The sequence below is a fragment of the Pan troglodytes genome, chromosome 18, assembly GCF_028858775.2.
Source record: "Pan troglodytes isolate AG18354 chromosome 18, NHGRI_mPanTro3-v2.0_pri, whole genome shotgun sequence".
Classification (NCBI taxonomy): Eukaryota; Metazoa; Chordata; class Mammalia; order Primates; family Hominidae; genus Pan; species Pan troglodytes.
The window spans coordinates 67486928-67507447 of NC_072416.2; the positions used below are offsets into that span (position 1 = coordinate 67486928).

At 39.2% G+C, this 20520-nt stretch overlaps 1 protein-coding gene and 1 pseudogene across 1 annotated transcript in view; one reads left to right on the top strand and one right to left on the bottom strand.

Annotated features, from left to right (window-relative positions):
- Positions 1-20520, top strand: part of CYB5B (cytochrome b5 type B) — a 41877-nt gene that overhangs the window by 13721 nt on the left and 7636 nt on the right. Inside the window, exons 2-3 of the mRNA NM_001242609.3 lie at positions 8961-9089; positions 9939-9968. Coding sequence (NP_001229538.1) covers positions 8961-9089; positions 9939-9968 — 159 coding nt within the window. The remainder of the gene's footprint in view (positions 1-8960; positions 9090-9938; positions 9969-20520) is intronic.
- On the bottom strand, positions 3588-8818 carry LOC107968681 (ER membrane protein complex subunit 3-like; annotated as a pseudogene).

Consider the following 20520-nt stretch of genomic DNA (forward strand, 5'->3'; position numbering starts at 1 on the left):
TTCATTCATGTTGTAGTATGTATCAGAATTTCATTCATTTTTAAGGCCGAATAATATTTTATGTATATACCACATTTTGTGTATCTATTCATCTGTTTATAGGCATGGGTTGTCTACCATTTGGCTGTTGTGGACAATGCTGCAGTGAACATTGGTGTACAAGTATCTGTGTGAATCTGTTTTTAATTCATTTGGACATATCTAAGAGTGGAATTGTTGGGTCATATGGAAATTCTATGTTTGGCTTTTTGAGGAACCTCCAAACTGTTTCCCACAGCAGCTGCACTATTTTATATTCCCACCAGCAATGTACAAAGATCCCGTTTTTCGATATATTTTTTTAATTGTAGCCATCCTAGCAGGTGTAAAGTGGTGTCTCGTTATGGTTTGATTTTCATTTCTTTTTTTTTGGTGTGGGGAGTCCCTTTCTGACAGAATTCATTTCCTGAATGACTACTGATATTGCACATCTTTTCATCTTCTTATTGGTCATTTGTGTATTTACTTTGAAGAAATGTCTACTAGAGTTCTTTGCCTTTTTGTAAATTTGAATGTGAGAAGGAGAGAGAGCGAGAGAGCTCTTTGCCCACTTTTAAATTGGAGTGTCTTTATTGTTAGGTTACAGTTCTTTATATATTCTGGATATTAATTCTTGATCAGATATATGATTTGCAAATATTTTCTCACATTCGGTAGATTGTCTTTTTACTCTTGATGTCCTTTGATGCTCAAAAGTTTTTATTCTGATGGAGTCCAATTTATCTGTTTTTTTTTGTTGTTGCCCATGCTTTTGGTATCATATCTAAGAATCCATTGTCAATCTCAAGGTCATGAACATTTACCCTTATGTTTTCTCTCAGAGTTTTATGATTTTAGCTTTTATATTTAGGTTGTTGATATTTTATATTAGGTTGTTGAGTTAATTTTTGTAATATGGTGTGGGGTAGGGGTTCAACCTTTCCTTTGCATGTGGAAATCCAGTTTCCCAGCATCATTTGTTGAAAAGACTGTTCTTTCCTCCACTGAATAGACTTGGCATCCTTGTGAAAAATCAAATGGGAGCTCGATCTTGGCTCACTGCAACCTCCGCCTCCTGGGTTCAAGCGATTCGACTGCCTTAGCCTCCCGAATAGCTGGGACTACAGGTGCCCGCCACCAGGCCCAGCTAATTTTGGTATTTTTAGTAAAGATGATGTTTCACTATGTTGGCCAGGATGGTCTGGAACTCCTGACCTCATGATCCGCCCACGTTGGCCTCCCAAAGTGCTGGGATTACAGTTGTGAGCCACCACGCCCGGCCTGTTTCTATTTTTAATTGTATTTTACTTAAAAGTTTATATTATGATAAAAACAGCATGAAATCTACCATCTTTTTTTTGAGACAGTCTCACTCTGTCACCTAGGCTGGAGTGCAGTGGCATGAACTCTGCTCACTGTAACCTCCACCTCCTAGGTTCAAGTGATTTTCCTGCCTCAGCCTCCTGAGTAGCTGGAATTACAGGTGTGGGCCACCACACCCAGCTAATTTTTGTATTTTCAGTAGAGATAAAGTTTCACCATGTTGCCCAGGCTAGGGTCAAATTCCCAACCTCAAGTGATCCACCTGCCTCAGCCTCCCAAAGTGCTGGGATTACAGGTGTGAGCCAAAATCTACCATCTTAAACATTTGTTTGTTTTAAAGACAGGGTCTTGCTCTGTCACTCAGGCTCGAGTGCAGTGGTGTGATTGTAGCTCATTGTAGCCTTGAACTCCTGGGCTCAAGCAATCTTTCTGCCTCAGCCTCCCAAGTAGTTGGGACTACAGATGTGCACCACCACACCTGGCCAATTTTTTTATTTGTTTTTAATATAGATCGGGGTCTTGCTGTGTTGCCCAGGCTGGTCTCCAACCCCTGGCCTCTAGTGATCCTCCTGCCTCAGCCTCCCAAAGTCCTGGGATTATAGGCCTCAGCCACTGCATCTGGCCCATCTTAAACATTTTTAAGTGTACAATTCAATTGTTTTAAATATTGAATATTGAATATTGTTGTGAATCAGATCTCCAGAACTTTTACATCTTACAAAAATGAGACTATACTCATTAAACAAATTCCCTTTTTTTCCTTCCCCAGTGCCTGGCAATCACATTCTACTTTGTGTTTCTATGAATTTACTTTACATACTGCCTATATTTTTGAGATTTAGCCATAAGATGTCACTGTAGTAAGTGAACACACTTGTATAACCACCATCTGGTTCTTCCTCATCCCCAGAGGTACACACTGTATTACCATAACAGCATAGATTCATTTTGCCTGTGTTTGAACTTTTTATAAATGGAAATTTCACAGTATATATTCTTTTGTGTCTGGTTTCTTCAGTTCAACATGTTGCATTCTCATGTGTTGTGTATGTGGCAGTGGTTCGTTCTTTTTCATTGCAGATTAGGATTCCATTGTATGATTATATCTCATTTTGTACATACTCTGCTGTAGATGTTTGGGCTGTTTCCAGTATGGGACTGTAATGAATAATGCTGCTATGGCCGTGTGTGTTGCGTGTGTGTGTGTGTGTGTGTGTGTGTGTGTGTGTAAATACATATATCTATTACACATTTCTCTTTAGTATATATTAGGGGATCTCATTTGATTTTTTTTTTTTTTAAAGAGATAGTGTCTCACTATGTTGTCCAGGATGGTCATGAACTCCCAGGCTCAAGCGATCCTTCCACCTTGGCCTCCGAAACTGCTGGGATTACAGGCCTGCGCCGCCGTGCTTGGCCTTCATTTGAGTTTTTAATGGAAATTTTTATTGAGATAATTGTAGATTCATATGTAGTTGTAAGAAATGATAGAGATCCTTTGTACTCTTCTCCCATTTGTAACATTTTGCAAGACTTTAGTATGGTATCACAACCAGGATATTGACATTAATCAGTCCACAGATATTATTCTGATTTCCCAGTTTTACTTCTCTCTCTTTTTTTTTTTTTTTTGAGACGGAGTCTTGCTCTGTTGCCCAGGCTGAAGTGCAGTGGCACAATCTCAGCTCACTGCAACCTCCGCCTCCCGCGTTCAAGTGATTCTCCTGCCTCAGCCTCCTGAGTAGCTGGGACTTACAGGCACATGCCACCACATCCAGCTAATTTTTTGTATTTTTAGTACAGACAGGGTTTCACCATGTTGGCCAGGATGGTCTCGGTCTCCTGACCTCGTGATCCGCCCGCCTCAGCCTCCCAAAGTGCTGGGATTATAGGCGTGAGCCACCACGACTGGCCTTACTTCTCTTTGATTTATTTCTTAAAGAGAAAGCGAGATGGTTTAATTTGTAGTCAAGAGTCATTTCTTCTTGATTACAGTGCTCATTATGCAAATTTCATCTACCTGTTGATACAGAAATGGTACCCTGCCACTTCCCTGGACATTTATTCCGGACAGAAAAATTCCTGTGCAACCCTCACCTACATGTCTGCCAGCAGTTGATCTCTCTGCCTCCTTAAAAAGTTATGTAAACTCTTATCTAGAATATCTGGGGTTTTTAGTTCAACTGACTGGACATATACAGTATAGAAACTCATTTTTTTCAGTGGGTTTGATAATATTCTCAACTCTAGATCAAGAACTTCCCATTACTTAACCTGTCTTTGATGATCCTGAAAGTTCCCTAGATGGGAAATAGATCTGGCAGTATGTCAGGGTCACTAATTTTCCATGGATAGTATTAAAATATATAGAAGGTTTGCTACTTCTCCTGGCCCTGGATAATCTGTCTGAAAAGAGTTTGTGTGAATGAAGTTTTCACGTATTTGCTCTTCATGTCATCCTGTAGGCTCAGAATGAACAATACAGGGAGATTCATTTTGCTTATCTATAGTTTCTAAATTTTTGGTAATGAAAATTATTACTTTTGTAAAGAAAGTTATAAAAATACTAACAATTAAATATAAAAATGCAGGGTGCTTGGATCTCAAGAAAATAGGAGCTTACTGTGATTAAAAGTCAGACTGCATATAATAATTAGTTATAATTAATAATGCTTTTTCTTTCTTTGTTTACATGAAATCTTTCAGAAAATAATAATGCTTTTTCAAAGATTGAATTTTTGGTAAATGTTTATATTTTGGCTAGCTTAAGTTTTCCCCTTTCTCTGCCTCTCATTTCTAGAGTCACCAGAAGGAAAATGTAAAACATTTTTTAAATGGCTCTTTCCCTGTAAATCATCCAGCACACACACTGCATTTTTTCTAGCTTCAGGCATAAAGGGAAACCTGGCTCAGATAAGAATGATCCTTGCTGCATGCTCAGCGGCTCATATATCTTTCTTTTTAAATTATTATTTTTTACTTTTTAATATTTATGTATTTTTAATTTTTTTAGTGACAGGGTCTCCGTTGCCCAGGCTGCAGTGCAGTGGTGCCACGCCTCGAATTCCTTGGCTCCTGGATGATCCTCCTAATTCAGCTTCCTGAGTAGCCAGGACTACAGGCCACCATGCCTGGATAATTTTTTAATTTTTAAAATTTTTTTTGTGGAGAACAAGGTCTTGCTTGGTTGCCCAGGTTGGTCTTGAATTCCTCAAGCAATCTTCCTGCCTTGGCCTCCCAAAGTGTTGGGATTACAGGTGTGAGCCACTGTGCCTAGCTATCCTTTTTTTTTTTCTTTTTTTTTTTTTTTTTAATTCTGAGAGTCTCTAGCTCAAACACAAGTTAGCAGGTTAAGGACTACTCCAAGTTCTGGCAGAGCTAATTTTTACTGCTTGGTCTTCAAAAAATAGAGGCTTTTAAAAAAATTTTTTTTGTGACAGAGCTTCACTGTATTGCCCAGGCTGGAGTGCAGTGGCGCGATTGTGGCTCACTGAAAACTTCGCCTCCCGGGTTCAAGTGGTTTTCCCGAATAGTTGGGATTACAGGTGAGTGCCAGCATACCCAGCTAATTTTTGTACTTTTAGTAGAGACAGGGTTTCACCACGTTGGCCAGGCTGGTCTCAAACTCCTGGCCTCAAGTGATCCGCCCTCTTCAGCCTCCCAAAGTGTTGGGATTACAGGCGTGAGCCATGGCACTTGGTCTTGTAACTCCTATTTGAACATAACTTCAAAGTGAAGGCCTTTGCCCATGAGCTCTTTGACATCATCTGGTGTCCACTGGTGACCCATCAGCTCCAGAACTTTCTACTTTGTCTTGGAAGCTTTGCTGGTTTCTGTGGGCATGGCCATGGCTGCTCTGGTCATCTGCTCCTGCCTCATTTCTTATTGGTCAGTTGCCATTATCTTGGCCTAGAATCACAGTAAATTCTCTGAAGCCCAAATACGTTGAGGAAATACCAGGATGCAGAGCTCATTCAGGGTGGATCTAATGTGAGTAGTTTGATAACTTGCTGCAGCATAGGCTTAAAACCAGAGGGTCGGCCGGGTGCAGTGGCTCATGCCTGTAATCCCAGCACTTTAGGAGGCCGAGGCGGGTGAATCACCTGAGGTCAGGAGTTCGAGACCAGCCTGGCCAACGTGGTGAAACCTTGTCTCTACTAAAAACACAAAAATTAGCTGGGCATGGTGGCAGGCACCTGTAGTCCCAGCTACCTGGGAGGCTGAGGCAGGAGAATCGCTTGAACTTGGGAGGCAGAGGTTGCAGTGAGCCGAGATTGTGCCACTGCATTCCAGCCTGGGCAACAGAGTGAGACTCCGTCTCAAAACAAACAAACAAACAAACAAAAACAACAAAAAACAGAGGGTCTGTGGAAATAGGACCTTGGTTGCAACAATGCCTGAGTATGTCAATGTTGATCCATTCACAAGTAAGAATCATAGGGATGACGTTTGTTATATTTCCTTTCATCATGCCTGAGAGCATAGTGGGAGGAAGTGGTGGTATATTTTTATCCTCTGGGTTGTTGATGTAATATTCTCATGTCAAGAAAAAGACTTTTTGGGAATGTAATTTCCATTTTCACTGAAGGCTCTGCTTCAAATTAGGACTTAACTGTCAGATACTTGCTCCTGGGTGAGCTTCTTGTCGCTCTGTACCAGGATGAACATGTAGTGGCAGATCATATCTGAGAAGAAGCAGATGATAAACATGGGCGGGACCATCCAGTGGCTGATGCTGGAGTTGGACAGTAGCTCCTACCCTCTGTCTTCACTGAGAGCTGGTCTGGCTTCTCCTGGGGTGCCGGGGCTCTTTGGGTTTTCGTCGAGGCCTTCTTATGCTCCTCAGCCTGGGCATTATCTTGGCCTAGGACTGGCCAGGACCCTGCTATAGCCTCGGGCTTAGTGCAGTGATTCCAACTCCTCCAGCTGGGCTGCCAGTGGCCCATGGCAGCTCTGCATCCATTTGATTTTCGCTAACTCTATCTGGAGACTATAGAGTTCTAAACAGAAACCAAGAGCTCCCTGACGTCTTTTTGCTTGTTCTAAGCCATCTCTATTAAGACCATATTTTAGAGTGAAAGTTATTAAACCAAAGAATTTTGTTTGATCACTCTGACCCCCACTTGCTTCAGTGAAAAAAAAAAAAAAGAAGCAGGCTATAAAACATTATGTACTACATGAATTCACTTTGTGAGAACACAAAAAACTTTTATTTATCACTGCCTACCACACAAAATAGTAAGGATTCAATAAAAAATTGTAGACTAATGGCTGAAATGATTGAAAGAATACACAGGAAAAATGAAGTTTTATGCACCAAATTGTTAACTGGACTTATTTCTGTTCCAGAACTCTAGTTGATTATTCTTTTTTCCAAATTTACCACAGCGAATATATAACTTTTACTTAATATTTTAAAAAAGTGTTGTGCTTTCTCTTGTTTATAAGTGGTGAGAGACTGATGAAAGTGAAAGTACTTGTAGAAAGAACTGTGTAGCAAGTCAAAAATTCAGTCATTCCCTGAAATGTTGTAATCTACCAAGGAGTTTTATTGTCCTTTTACTCTGAAAGGCAACACAATAGTTGGGTTGTGTCAAAAGGAAAAAATATCATCCATAGTTTAGGTGTATAGAACAAATTGGGACATAATTCCAGAACTGATGACTTAGTTCCACAACAAAGAACAGTTTCACATATAATAACCTGAGAGTTTCAGATATAATAACAAGTGAATCGTGGCTGTCTTACTCTTGCTGTAAAATAGCATTCTTAAATACTGGGATGTGAAACCCACTCACTGGGTGGAGACCTTTTAGGAGATAAAAATAGAAGTTATCCTTATCCTCAGGGAGCTCATAGGCTGGTGACTATGACTGGGAAGTAACACTTACAGTTTTTATACTTCAATTGAATTAACATTTATTTAAAATAGGAATGATAATTTATTCCTGCTGAAATGGTTGTTATAAAAAGTAAAAAGCATTAATATTTCAAAAATACAAATTTTGATATATTAAATAATATAAATTCTAAATTTGCTAATTTAAGTAAATGTTTTTTATTTAAGTCAAGGACTGTGCTAAATATAATTTTACAAAATGGTTAATTTTCTGAGTAAGTAATGCTTTATTTGGTAAAACAGTTTCAGAGGCTGGGCATGGTGGCTCACACCTTTAATCCCAGCACTTTGGGAGGCCGAGGTGGGTGGATCACCTGAGGTTGGGAGTTCGAGACCAACATCGAGAAAAACCCCGTCTCTATTAAAAATACAAAATTAGCTGGGCATGGTGGTGCATGCCTGTAATCCCAGCTACTCGGGAGGCTGAGGCAGGAGAATCGCTTGAACCCGGATGGCAGAGGTTGCGGTGAGCTGAGATTGTGCCATTGCACTTCAGCCTGGGCAACAAGAGCGAAACTCCATCTCAAAAAAAAAAAAAAAATTTTCAGAAGAGTATGTGGTGAAGTCTTCCTTCTACCCTATCTCCCAGCCACTAGGTTCTTTCACCATTTTCAGAGATATTTTATGCATGGGTATAAATATGCATATATATATCTTCATTTAAAAATTGTAGATGGTATTATATTATGCTCTTCTGGAGTACAAAGTGTTTTATATGCTTATCTCATTTAATATGTACAATAGTTGTCAAGACAGGTACTCATTAATATTTCCATTTTACAAGTAAGGAACTAAAGACATCTCAATTTTTAAATAACTTGTGCAGGGTCACATAGCTGATACTTACAGAATCTACTTCCTGAGGCACTACTTTATATAGTTAACTTATTTATTTATTTATTCATTTATTTTGAGTCAGAGTCTTGCTCTTTTGCCCAGGCTAGAGTGCAGTGGCGTGATCTTGGCACACTGCAACCTCCCCCTCACAGGTTTAAGTGATTCTCCTGCCTCAGCCTCCTGAGTAGCTGGGACTGCAGGCACCCGCCACCACCATGCCTGGCACTTTTTGTATTTTTAGTACAGACGGGTTCACCAAGTTGGCCAGGCTGGTCTTGAACTCCTGATCTCAAGTGATCTGCCCGCCTTGGCCTCCCAAAGTGCTGGGATTACAGGCATGAGCCACCGTGCCTGGCCTAGTTAACTTTTTAATTTGAAACAATTTCAAAGTTACAGAAAAGTTGCAAGAATAGAATAAAGAATTGCATATACCCTTTGCCTGGAGTCCTCAGTCAGGTTTCTGCAGCTATCTCAATAATATTGGCAAAAGGAACCAACCTAGGATCACCCATTATTCCCAGTTGTCATGAATCTCTAGCCTCCTTCAATCTGGAACAGTTTCTTCACTCTTTCTTTGACTTTCATGACTGTGGTATCTTTAGAGATCACAGGCCAGACCTGTCCAGAAAGATTTTGTAGAATATTTCTAAATTTGTGGTTGTCCCAGGTGTCCTCACTGTAATCCCCATATGATGCATTTTTGACCACAGTATCACAGAAGTTATGCTGTGTTCTTCCCATTGCATCCTGTCAGGTACCACATAATGTCAATTTGTTCCATTATTTCTATTAAAGGGAGAAAGGAAGAAGGGGGTATGGGAAAGTAACTTGTTGGTTTGCTTTTCAGAGAACCCTCGGTTCAGTAAATATCTTTTCCTTGTAGCACCCTGGAGGAGAAGAGGTTCTGCTGGAACAAGCCGGTGTAGATGCAAGTGAAAGCTTTGAAGATGTAGGACACTCTTCTGATGCCAGAGAAATGCTAAAGCAGTACTATATTGGTGATATCCATCCGGTAAGAACTATCAGAGATGGGAGCCCTTATGCAGAGAAAACTACTTAACAGCTGCAGAACAGGATGAAGAAATGAATTATTGGCTGGGCGTGGTGGCTCACACCTGTCATCCCAGTACTTTGGGAGGCCAAGGCAGGCGGATCACTTGAGGTCAGGAGTTCGAGACCAGCCTGGCCAACATGGTGAAACCCCACCTCTACTAAAAAATACAAAAATTAGCTGGGTGTGGTGGCGCACACTTGTAATTCCAGCTCCTCAGGAGGCTGAGGCACGAGAACTGCCTGAACCTGGGAGGCAGAGGTTGAAGTATGCCAAGATTGCACCACTGCACTCCAGCCTGGGTGAAAGAGCAAGACTCTGTCTCAAAAAAAAAAAAAAAAAAAAAAAAAAAAATTATTAAAATGGAAATTCATTCAATCTAGCCATCAGGCTAAATTTTCTCCAAAATTGTCTAGTCTTACTGTGCTAGGATATAGCTTCTTCTTTGCCAGGTAGCACATGTAATATCTCTAAAAAGCTAAGGGAACTGATTCTGGATTATTTTTATGTGTTGATTTATTTTTGTAATGCAGTTAATAACATCTTTACCTAAAATAGTGGTTTGCTTGTTTTTGCAAGCTCCTTGCTAAAGGTAGTAATTATGGACTTTAAAAACTATCCATATATACCATTCTAACAAGGGACTCTGATATGCTCAGAGTAGGGGTATCTTTCTATGGATCCTCAAATCTCCCAGGGAATTCACTATCACCAGAATATAGTCTCATGTTCCAAAGTTAGAAACAAGCATATAGTGAGAATTCATTTGGCTATGTCTTAAAATATTATTTGTTTTCCTTTTTTTGACAGAGTGACCTTAAACCTGAAAGTGGTAGCAAGGTAAGAAGTCAGCGGTTTGTCTTGTGTTTATATTTCTGTTTACTCAAGTAGGACTGCTTTTTGAAACATTTTTTCTTAACAAGAGAAGTTACAAAGTATTTACTTTTTCCCCAAGCAAAAATCCCATTTTTCTGGAATTTGGACTCAGTATCATCTCAGGAATAAAAGAATAGCTGAGTCTTGAACAGTAGGAAACATTTTGCTAATGCCTTTATACGCTTTTTTTTTTTTTTTAACTGAAACTCCAAAGCTATGCCCTGTGTGGTTTTGAAAGAAATTAGTTTATGGGTTCAGTTGTGGAAAAATATCTTACTTTTACATTATGTAGAACAAGTGATAATAATGGTTTCTGTGTTGGAAAAAAATAATTGCAAAGTTGTTTTGTTTCTTATAGGTTATCTTCTTTATCTGTAATACAGAGGCCTTTCTGTACTTATTTTCCAAATTTAATTCTTTTATCCTGTAGGCTCAAACAGGCCCACACCCTTCCCGGTTACTTAGTAATACAGCGAAAACAAAAGACTAAGTATTTGAGTGTTTGAAAACTTTAATGTGTACTACATTGCATACCAGGAAGAAAATATGGAACCATTTTCTGCCTCCCACATGCTAGGTGGTTCATTTCCCTTATTCCCTAACAATTTTCCTTAATTTCTGTCCTTCAGATAGCTGTTACACAGCACTCTAATTTAAAGGGACAGCAGTTTAGGTGCCACCTAGAACATAGGAAAGTGATGCTGCCTCCCTTCCATTTTCCTCCTCCTTGCTGCTTGCTTCCCATTCCTCATTGAGCCGAAATTACTGAATAGGTTTGACACAGCAATTAAAGTTGGCCTAGACACAAGAATTCTATTAACTCAAGAGATTGCTTGCTTAACAGTGTCTGCCATCTGTTGCCCTGCAATCCAGAGTGTTTGTGTAAATTAACTCTTCCATGTTGCTAGACTGCTACTCTGAACTATTGAATTGTTTCTGAAAGGGGAATGAAATGGTTCTTAAAACACTTTGTAACAACTGTTGGTTGTTTGTCCTCTCCTCCTAACACATGTACTATCCATTCTTGAATCCTTAAAAAAAAAAGATTAAATAGTTCAAAACAGTATTCTGTAAAAAGTTTCCTCCTGTCTCAAGCTCTCAGTGTCTTAGTTCCCCTTCCCTGGAGGTAACCAGCCATCATTTTTTGTTGTTGCTTACTCTTAATAACTTGTGTTATTATGGTAAAATTTGAACTAAGCGTGGCCTTGATTTGTATATTGAACATGTCCAGAAAATACCACTTTCAGAGGTCAACATCTGATTCAAAGGATATAGGAGCCATAACACATTTCTGCACAGCAACTATGAGAGCATCTTTTATATTAAAACAATAGAAAAAACATGTTTGCAATTACAATGTCTAGAAGTCTACAGATTGCTTCTTGTTGCTGTTTTTCTTTCTTGGTAGTACAGTTAGGACCATTCTTAGGAATGTAGAACAATGTTCCCCAAATTCTGTTCTTGTATCACCTCTGTTGGAATCCCTTGGTATGTACATGAATATATATAGGAAATGTTTATTTCTTGGGCTTCTACTCCTACTGCTTTGGAATCTCTGGAGATAGGGTTTAGGAATTTGCAATTTAAGTAATCTAGGTGATAAGTAGGCAGCTAAGCCCAAACTTTTTGCTGAATGATATGCCCATCTTTTCATTTGAAAACTTAGGAAAATTTAATTCTCTTCTGTGGTAAGCATTGTCTGCCTTCTATAGGCCAAAGGATTAGAGATTTCTCAGCTGAATTAAAACTATTGAGCCATCTAGGTGCAGTGGCTCACGCCTGTAATCCCTACACTTTGGGAAGCTGAGATGGGAGGATGGCTTGAGCCCAGCACTTGGAGACCAGCCTGGGCAACATGGTGAGACCCTGTCTCTATTTTTTAAAAATCATAAAATTAGCTGAGCATTATAATGTGTGCCTGCAGTCCCAACTACTGGGGAGGCTGAGGCTGGAGGATAGCTTGAGCCCGGGAGTTTGAGGCTGCAGTGAGCCATGGTAACACCATTGCACTTCCATCTGGGTAACACAGCATGACCCCATATCAAAAAAAAAAAAAAAAAAAAACCCAAAAAACTATTGAGCCTTAGATTTTTTTGTAAGAAAGATAGAAAAAGAAAGCATTTAAGCTCACCAAGTTCTATAATAATTTAGAAGTCTCCAAATGTAGTTTAGCCCCTATCTGGGTTAAAAAGTGAATAAAGGCAGTGTTTTCAATCCTGTTTTCCTCATGTCACTGTACTCAAGGGACATGTCTTCATTAAGTAGAGAGTCTGGCTATTGTGTTTCTAGTCATTCTGCTCTACTTCAGGCAGATCAGGCAAGAAAGGCCTTTTGGAACATTCTCAAGACCACCTACATAGGTTTTTATAGAGCCATATTCCAACCTGACTTCAGTTCCAGGAAGAAATTCTTGATCTCTCAGATTTATTTCTTACAGAGGTTTAAATAGGCACTTGGTGTCTAGGATGTAGGTATCTCTCTTCTCCATATTTTATCTGGTTTAAACATTCACCATTAAGAAATGGAAATGGAGTTCATTTCATTGGTTACCTTCCTTTCTCTTGGTTCATGGTTTCTGAATCTTTATGAAGAAGTGATTTTTAAAAGTCAAATTAAAAAGTATCTTCAGCCTATGGGAGAGAGTTTTCATTTCCATTTTCCTTCTTCTCCTTCTTCTACTTCTACTTCTTCTCCTTCTTCTACTCCCTGTCTGAACTGCACCATCCCTACTGCCCCCCAAGAAAGAAACACTCAAAATGTTGCTAATCCAAAGTGTAAGTCAGTAACCATTCCCTAATTCTTTTAGAAAACACCTTTCATATTACTTTTATAACACAGGTAAATAATTAATGGTCACCATTGTTTTATTGTTAGATGGATAGTACCTGAGTTGAAGGCCCAGAATTAATATACTAAAAACGTAAAGACTTAAAAACTTAAAGATGTAGCAACAGATTTTTTTTTAACCCGCTTCAATAAAAAATAACTAACTAGAATTAAAAACCATTTGTCTTTGTGAATCTCTTCCTTGCTGGATTAACCCTCATGCTGAGAGCCATCAATCTCCTACTTATATTTGACTTAACATTTTTCTGGTCTGTTTTTGGTTACGGAAACTCACCTTAGAAACAGACTCAGTGCTCTCTGTGCCAGTTTGCCTGCCTGCTTGCCTGCTCTTTAGCAAGTAACCTATAAATATTCGTGGTCTATGAATTCTCTCTTTGATGATGTATTTACTTCTTGGTTAGCTGTTTTATCACTTAATCTGCCATCAGTTCAAGAGATAAAGTGCATACAAATCGTAACCTGACTAAAAAAGTGGGCACCATTTCATTCATTTCTTCAACAGATATTATCTAGATAATAGTTCAACTGCTTTACTAGTTAAATCTTGTAGTCAAATAGGTCTAGTAATTTGACCTGTTCCCCATTACATTTTTTTTTGAGTGAGTATTATAAAATGTACATGGTAAAAAAAAAAAAAATTTAAATAGTTCAAAACAGTATACTATAAAAAAAGTTGGCCGGGGGCGGTGACTCACGCCTGTAATCCCAGCATTTTGGGAGGCTGAGGCGGGCGGATCACGAGGTCAGGAGATAGAGCCCATCCTGGCTAACATGGTGAAACCCCGTCTCTACTAAAAATACAAAAAATTAGCCGGCCGTGGCGGCGGGCAACTGTAGTCCCAGCTACTCGGGGCAGGAGAATGGCGTGAACCTAGGAGGTAGAGCTTGCAGTGAGCAGAGATCGCGCCACTGCACTCCAGCCTGGGCGACAAAGCGAGACGCCGTCTCAAAAAAAAAAAAAAAAATTCCCTCGTATATCCAGCTCTCAGACTTTTAGTTCTCCTTCCCTGGAGGTAACCAGCCATCATTTTTGTTGTTGTTGTTTACTCTTCCAAAGATTCCATGCATTCATAAGGATGGATGGATGGATAGACAGACAAACCAACCATCATTTCCTTTAAAAAAGTAAAAGGCTGGCCGGGCGCGGTGGCTCAAGCCTGTAATCCCAGCATTTGGGGAGGCCCAAAATTTGAGTAGTCCCAGCCACTCGGGAGGCTGAGGCAGGAGAATGGCGTGAACCCGGGAGGCGGAGCTTGCAGTGAGCTGAGATCGCGCCACTGCACTCCAGCCTGGGCGACAGAGCGAGACTCCGCCTCAAAAAAAAAAAAAAAAAAAAAAAAAAAAGGTAAAAAGCCTCATACATACTATTCTTCACCTTGCTTCTCTTTACTTAAAAATTTTATTTGTTGGCTGCACACTGTGGCTCACGACTGTAGTCCCAGCACTTTGGGAGGCTGAGGTGGACGGATCATACGAGGCCAGGAGTTCGAGACCAGCCCGGCCAACATGGCGAAACCCCGTTTCTACTAAAAATACAAAAATTAGCTGGGAATGGTGGTGTCCCAGCTACATGGGAGGATGAGGCGGTAGAATGGCTTGAACCTGGGAGGCACAGGTTGCAGTGAGCCAAGATTGTGCCAGTGCACTCTAGTCTGGGTGACAGAACGAGACCCTGTCTCAAAAAAAATTTTTTTTTTATTCATCATTATTTCTTGTCAGTTTATTAACATCTTTTGGGCTGGGGGCGGTGGCTCACGCTTGTAATCCGAGCACTTTGGGAGGCCCAGCTGGGTGGATCACGAGGTCAAGACCATCTTGGCCAACATGGTAAAACCCTGTCTCTGCTAAAAATACAAAAATTAGCTGGGCGTGGTGGTGCACACCTGTCGTCGCAGCTACTCGGGAGGCTGAGGCAGGAGAATCGCTTGAACCCGGGAGGCGGAGGTTGCAATGAGCCGAGATTGTGCCAATGCACTCCAGCCTGGTGAGAGAGCGAGACTCTGTCTCAAAAAAAAAAAAAAAAAAAATCTTTCTCATTTTTTAAGTAGATATTTAGTATTCCATAGATGAAAGTGTTGATGTGATGACATTTGCTTTCGAAGGATTTGATCTGTTTTTTAAAACAAATAAAATTGTCTCCATAGAGGCTTAACGTGTTTTTTTAACTTCATTTTTAACTTAAGAAGCTTGACTTTTGAAATCTAGTAAATTTTACATGTTAGAAGCAGTCTATTAATTGCATTTAAAGTTACATTTTTTTCTCCCAGATGCTACTGAATTTTATTATACATACAGTTTTCTGTTACATAATGTATTATGTAACATACAGTTTACTTCTTTTATGAGAGAGAAACTAAAAAGAATATATTGTTTATAATTATGAAATATAGTTAGTTGATTACATCAAATTAAAAATTTTATTTTTAAGAATTATTTAATATCCCTACCATACCTACTACCTAATTTATTAAAGTTTGGAATGGGATGCTGATGCCCTTTAGACAAGCAGTGATTGCTATTTACCAGAGAATTTTGTCTGGTTATTTCCTGATTTCTTGTGTGTTTTTTTGTTTTGTTTTGTTTTTGGGCGGGGGAACGGAGTGTTGCTCTGTCACCCAGGTTGGAGTGCAGTGGCGCGATCTCGGCTCTGCAACCTCCGCCTCCTGGGTTCAAGCCATTCTCCTCCTGCCTCAGCCTTCTGAGTAGCTGGGATTACAGGCGCCTACCACCATGCCCGGCTAATTTTTGTATTTTTAGTAGAGATGGGGTTTCACCATGTTGGCCAGGCTGATCTCGAACTCCTGACCTCAGGTGATCCACCTGCCTTGGCCTCTCAAAGTGCTGGGATTACAGGCATGAGCCACCAGCTACTGCGCCTGGCTTATTTCCCATTTTCATACACACTTATATTTTGTAACATAATCTTTTGAAAGAAAGCATAGAATGTGATGACAAAATTACTCCTGAAAGACAAAATACCCTTTGCTGAGGGTTCTCAAGGACTAATGTCTTCTATTGGTAAAGCTCTACTTAGAAATGATGTATAGTTTTGCAAAACAGGGATCAGAAGGGTAAGGAAACATTCTTTTCAAATCAGCCCTCCAATGTTATAACAAATTTTTCACTTCTTAAGTCCTGATAGAGATCATCCTGTGAATGTGTTAATTTTTTTTCTTGAGTGAGGTGTTACATATTTTATCACAATGAGTTCTTAAGAGAGTTTATAGCAATTTGTTTTAGAGGCTGTTTTTCATCTTTGAATTTTGCCATATCTACAGGGAAATTTTTTTATATAACGGTTTGACTCTAGGATTATATACTTTGCAAGGCAGTAATTGTTAAATTATATTCACATCCAGAAAGAAATGGTTCTTACTGACTTGAATATTTTAATACATTGGAGCTTCATGAGAAGGCTGTCCTCAAGATCCATACCACATGACTGTGTCATAGTTGGGACTGTAAAATGCTGAAATCATATACCTTCAATACTCAAAACATTTTAGGTGGTAAAATGAACCTAATATTAAAATTCATATAGTGTTAGCTCATGTTATAAGGTCCATGGTATTAAGGGGGAGAAATCTTTTCCAGTTTAGAATTTGAAGCCAGAAGTTCCCAACTTGTTTTTCATAAGTTACTGGCCACAGGGATACCAAAGTGTTCCAAATTCAAAGCTACACAATCTCTACCAGACCACCTAAATACCCATTACATTTGCCAAAGGTGTCCTGTGGCTTAAAATCTCCTTTTTCCAATTTTAAATACTTAGAATCCTCTTGGAATAGCAATGTAGGAATTAAAACATAAAGTCTTTATATACCTTATATTTGCCTTTTAAGCTTTTGAAAGCCTAAATGTAAGCTGTATAGGCTGAAGGTATAATGCCCTGTTTTTTGGGGTTTTTGTTTTGTTTTGTTTTGTTTTGTTTTTGAGACAGAGTGTCACTCTGTTGCCCAGGCTGGAGTGCAGTGGCGCGATCTTGGTTCACTGCAACCTCCGCCTCTTGGGTTCAAGTGATTCTCCTGCCTCAGCCTCTCAAGTAGCTGGGACTACAGGTGTGCGCCACCACACCCAGCTAATTTTTTTGTAGTTTTAGTAGAGATGGGGTTTCACCCTGTTAGCCAGGATGGTCTTGAGCTCCTGACCTCATGATCTGCCTGTCTCGGCCTCCCAAAGTGCTGGGATTATAGGCATGAGCCACTGCACCCGGCTTCCCTGTCTGTCGTAATGCGTCATAATCATGATTCTGGTTCATTCTTTCCTACATTTATGTCCTGATGACAAAGTACACTCCATTCCTTAAGTGTGTGCTCTTCTCTCATGTTTTCTCATAAACAAAGTTCATCGTGAAATCCACACCCATTGACCCCCACATCCTTTCTATGTGGTTGCCAGTTGAGACATTTCTTTGTTGTTCTCTCTCTTTTTTTTTTTTTTTTTTTGGTGGGGGGACAGAATCTCACTCTTGTCACCAGGCTGGAGTGCAACGGTGTGATCTCGGCTCACTACAACCTCTGCCTCCTGGGTTCAAGCGATTCTTCTGCCTCAGCCTCCTGAGTAGCTGGGATTACAGGCACACACTGCCATGCCCAGCTAATTTTTGTATTTTTAGTAGAGACGGGGTTTCACCATGTTGGCCAGGATGATCTTGATCTCCTGACCTCGTGATCCGCCCACCTTGGCCTCTCATGTAATCCATGCCTGGGATTACAGGCATGAGCCACCGCGCCTGGCCTTTTTGTCATTCTCTTAATCTTATCAAATTGGGTCAGTGCTTATGGTGCGACAAGGATCTGGGAAATTACTCCTCTATGTAGCTGGTGGAAGAGAGAAAAATCTACTTACGGTAGTGTTTCTTCAGTCTTCCTAGACATAAGAGAATGGTGTTTTCTTCTCTCTACCCTTTAGAAGCCTGCTGCTGTAGGTTTCACCACAATGTCCTTGGCTCAGAAAATTGTGTTGAGATAATTGAATATGACTTTAGAATTCACATTGATCTGAGCTTTTCGTTTTACAAACGAGGAAACTGATTTATAACATTGGGCTTGAAGATATTAGATATAATTTTAGTTTTGAGCAGCTTTATAAATATTCTATTCAGCTATTACAAAATATTTCCTTTTTCCCTAAAAAGTCCGTCTTTTGTGTTTATATGTATGTAAATATATTTATTTATTTTTGAGACAGGGTCTTGGTCTGTCCCCCAGGCTGGAGTACAGTGGCACAATCCTAGCTCACTATAGCCTTGAACTCCTGGGCTCAGGCGATCCTCCTGCCTCAGCCTTCCCAGTGTTGGGATTCACCAGATGTGAACCAAGGTGCCCAGCCCTACTTATTTATTTTAGTGGGGAATTAAAGCCTTAATGAACCTTGAACTTGAGGAACCAGTTTTATTTAAACAGTTAATTTCCATGAGTTTTGAGCTAAAGTGAGAGTAGACTTAACAGCAATTTGTTTTTGAACCTATAATACCAAAACTCACAGCAATTTTGTTGTTTGCCAGTTTATTCTAAGCTTTTCAAAGAGAAAGAAGCATGCATATTAATTGCTTGGTAGGGGTTATGCTGGAAGAACTTTGGATTTGATTCACCACTTGTAACTAAAATCATAGTATTGCAATTATTACTTTCCAGGCCAAAGATTGAGAGCATTAAAATCTGGGCATGGACATAACCAGCTAGATATGCCTCAATACCTGAAGGGATAAATTAAAGTCAACTATAAACTGTAAGATTTTCTCTTAAGCATCCATTAGCTTTAGTCTAGTGCTTAGCTGTGGAAATGAAGACTGGGGGGAACTGTGCCTAGGGGAAGGGTGGAGGTGAAGGGAGGTTATGTGTTAATAGAACTTTTTTCATTTCAGTTTAAAAACAAGCGATTTGGTTTATTTCCAAATGTGGCTGAGAGTCCTGGCTGCTAAGAGCTGTGCCTTCAACATCTCTTTGATTATTATGTATTTGATTAAAAGTGGGGTCACTATGGTTTGCATCTACTTGGCTGTCAGTATCCTAAAGGGAGTGTATGCCTCTTTCTCTTCTCTTTCCTTTAATGGGTTAGACAAGTTGGTCTTTTTTTTGCGTCCCCAGGGATGGATTGATCTTAAAACAGGCACATTTTGCAGTACTTAGTTCAAAGAACACCATATGTTTTAAGTTATTTATTGTTTAGAAATTTTTACATTTCAGCATAGTACGGTTTTGGCTATCTTTGTTCTCTTTCTTCTTCAGTTGCTTATTACCTTTTTCTAAGGCTCACCCTACTTAGCAGACATCCAGGGCTTTTGATTGTAAAAGAGGCTAAAAGCTTTGAAATTTAGAGAATCCATTTATATGAAGTATATGATTTTTACTCTAATTATAGATTAAACATCATAATACATATATTATGCTGTGATGCTCTCATATAAGCCTTTCAAATTATCCCTTTTAAAAATAGTAACTACATTTTTTGTCTATAAATCATTGGTATTTATGTAGCTAAAGCATAAAAGACCATGAACATTTTCTTGATGGAATTCAATTATTTCTCGGTTACTGTAGTGGAATATTTATTTTAAAAGGCAACATTATAAATTAACTTGATGCACATACTACCATCGCTACCACTCCTACCTTCCGAATCTGTAAAGTAGCTAGTAACATTTGTTGTATTTTTCAAAGATTGACTTGTAACTCATTTTAATTAATCGGGTCCTTACTAGACTAGTTGAAATGTCCCAGATAATGATAATCATTAAAGTCTTAAAGAAGCATAGAAGTATATTAATATGGTTTCTTTAAAACCTTTCGTTTGCCATTTTTCTTGCCTACAGGCTAATTTCTTTCAGGGTTGGGGCATGTATTCATTTGCATGACAGTGTTTTGGATATATGAAATTAAAACTCATTTCATGGACTGCTCTAAAGTATATCAGGGCCAATGTGATTGGTTTCTGGAAATTCTTGGAGATTATTGAAAACGGTGGTTAAGCAGAGCTAATATTCCATGTTCATACCCTGATATACTTCTACATTTTGCAAAGATGGTATTTTGGGCAGCAGCAACCTATGCTAAAGGGTTATTGTCCTCTGGCAGTAAGTTAGCAGGCCTTTTGTACTATACAGCTGGTTAATGGAATCAATAACTCATTTGATACTTGAATTGAGTAAAAAAATTTTAATAACAGCTTTATCGTGATACAATTCACATACCATACAGTTCACCTATTTAAAATGTACAAATCAATGGTTTTTAGTGTATTTACAGAACTGTGCAGTCTATTTTAGAACAATTTCCTCACTCCAAGAAGAAACCCCATATTCATTAGCAGTCGTTTTCCATTTCCCCACAACTCGTCCTCCTCACGCCAGCCCTAGGCAACCACCACTAATCTACTTCTAACTCTATTGATTGTCCTGTTCTGAACATTTTATGTAAACAGATTTATATAATATGTAGTCTTTTGTGTCTGCTTTCTTTGACTTAGTATAATGCTGTGAAGTTTGTAGCATATATCAATACTTCAGTACTTTTTATTGCCAAGATTTGTTTTTTAAGATTATTTTGTCATTTTCTTTCCCTTGACTCCATTTTTTCTCTTTTCATTGTGAAATCAATTCTAAGGTCTCCTGTCATAATTATTATGATTTCAAAGAGTGAACCAGTATATTTTTGTGATCTACAAGCAA